Genomic DNA, 2173 nt, shown 5'->3' with positions numbered 1-2173 from the left:
ATGAGCAACTATTTCGATCTTGGAGCAAGATATACTGAAGAGATGTTTCGACGACGCTATCGGATGAATAAATCACTGTTCTTAAAAATGATGCAAGATATGTGCAACAAAGATGTCTACTTCCAACAAAGACAAGACGCTGCTGGAAGATGGGGCTGCACGCCAGAGCAAAAGCTGACTTCGGTCATGAGAATGCTTTCCGCTGGGTACTCGGCTGATGCCCTAGACGAGGGCTTCCAAATTGCCCAAACCACAGTGCTGGAGTCATTCAAGAAGTTCATAAGAGTTATTCCGGAGGTATATGAAGCAGAATACCTCTGCACACTAACAGTGGCTGATCTCCAACGGCTATTGCGTAAGGCTAAAAAAAGAGGATTCTCAGGTATGCTAGGGAGTCTAGATTGCATGCATTGGGAATGGAAAAATTGCCCAATAGGACAACAAGGGGCATATCAAGGCCATTATCACACCCCAACTGTGATATTAGAGGCCGTTGCCGGGTACGACACGTGGATTTGGCATGCCAATTTTGGTTTTCCAGGGAGCAACAATGACATCAACGTATTGGATGGCTCACACCTTTTTGATGATGAGGAGCATATGCGAAACCATCAGATCAAGTATAAGGTTAATGGCAATGACTACACAATCGGGTATTATCTAGTGGACCGGATCTATCCCAAATGGGCCACGCTTATACAAACAATAACGAATCCGGTAGGAGAGGCAAGTCAGCTATTTGCAAGATATCAAGAGTCCTACCGGAAAGATGTCAAGAGGGCGTTCGGGATTCTGAGGGCTAGATGGGAGATTCTAAAAAAGCCTGCCAGAGGATGGAAAGCCAATGATCTGGGCTATATTATGAAGACATGCATAATTTTGCACAACATGATCATTGAGGACGAGCGTCCAGAGAACGAGGATGATGAATCGGACGATGACATTGACCACGTTCAGGAAAGAATCTCCCGGGCTGTGGCACGATATGACATTGAACCATATGATGGAGGCCAAAGTTAGCAGCCAATTCTTTTAGAGCAACGACTTTCCCGGGTTAGGTTGATACGGTCAACAACACTCCACCAGCAACTGAAGAATGATTTGGTCCAGCACCTTTGGACGCGAGAAGGAAGTCGTGGCCAAGCACGACGCCGACACCGGCGATGAACGCCGAAATGTTGAAGATGTCTCCAATACCATTGTGTGTTTGGGTTTGTGGCTGTCGTTTTGTGTTTGTTTTTTTGTTTTATTTGTTTATGTTTATTTGTGTTTGTCTTAAATTTTCTTGTTTTATGTTGGTGAAATGAAATAAAGGTATTGTTTTCTTGTTTTATGTTGGTGAAATGAAATAAAGGTATTGTTGGAGACAAAATATAGAATTTATATTTTAGGTAATAAAATTATAAATCCAAATATAGTCAATATTGACCTTATATTAAAGATCTCTTTAAAATAAAACTAATGGTATAATTTTTATAAATATTTAAGTTATAAATTATAACTTAACTATAACTTAATCTAACTTAGGCTTAATTTAATTATATACAATTACATTACTCTCAGCTCTTACTCTCAGCACCACTATAGCTTCAGCACATATCACTCTCACTCTCTGGACAAAAATCAATTTTCAGGCTATGTCTTACTCTAACTTTACAAGGATAAGGATAGACAAGTTTCTCTCAAAGGCTCAAAGCATTACTTTTATGAGAAGAACTTCCCGATCACTGAAATGTCAGGTCAGCACTCTGACTTAGCGTACAACTCAATGAAAATGCGACACTTGGTGTTAGTAATACCGTCTCACTAATAAATTGCTAACTTAACTAATTTTTGGTATGATCAAAAGAGAGCACACGTGTCTCATCTTCATTGCACCTGCCCGTGAGAGGGAAGTTCTTCTCTACAGTGCCCCCAAGTTTAACTGAGCAGTCATCCGCTGCGTGTCAGACTACCTACAATCCCACTGCCGCCCAATCACTTCTTAAACTCCCAAAGAAACCCACTTGACCTTGGATTCCCCGAACATAAAGTCATAAACACCTCCTCACCTTAATACCCAAAATACCCTTCAGACATTTATAAAATTCCACGCTGCCCCTTCTTCTTTTAATTCTTAAATTTCTGGTACAAAAAACACAAACTATAAAACAAAGTCAATTTATTTATTTAA

The 2173-nt window shown here is 40.2% G+C and overlaps 1 protein-coding gene across 1 annotated transcript; it reads left to right on the top strand.

The window, feature by feature from the left end:
- Positions 1 to 1020, top strand: LOC147290991 (uncharacterized). The gene has a single exon (XM_086235854.1). The coding sequence runs from the start codon at positions 1 to 3 to the stop codon at positions 1018 to 1020; it is 1020 nt and encodes a 339-aa protein (XP_086091980.1).
- Positions 1021 to 2173: the final 1153 nt, after the last annotated feature.

This window comes from Dryas octopetala, chromosome 3, assembly GCF_963921425.1.
Source record: "Dryas octopetala chromosome 3, drDryOcto1.1, whole genome shotgun sequence".
In the NCBI taxonomy this organism is placed as follows: domain Eukaryota; kingdom Viridiplantae; phylum Streptophyta; class Magnoliopsida; order Rosales; family Rosaceae; genus Dryas; species Dryas octopetala.
Note: the sequence above shows the minus strand (reverse complement) of the source record. Positions and strands in the feature narration are given on the sequence as shown.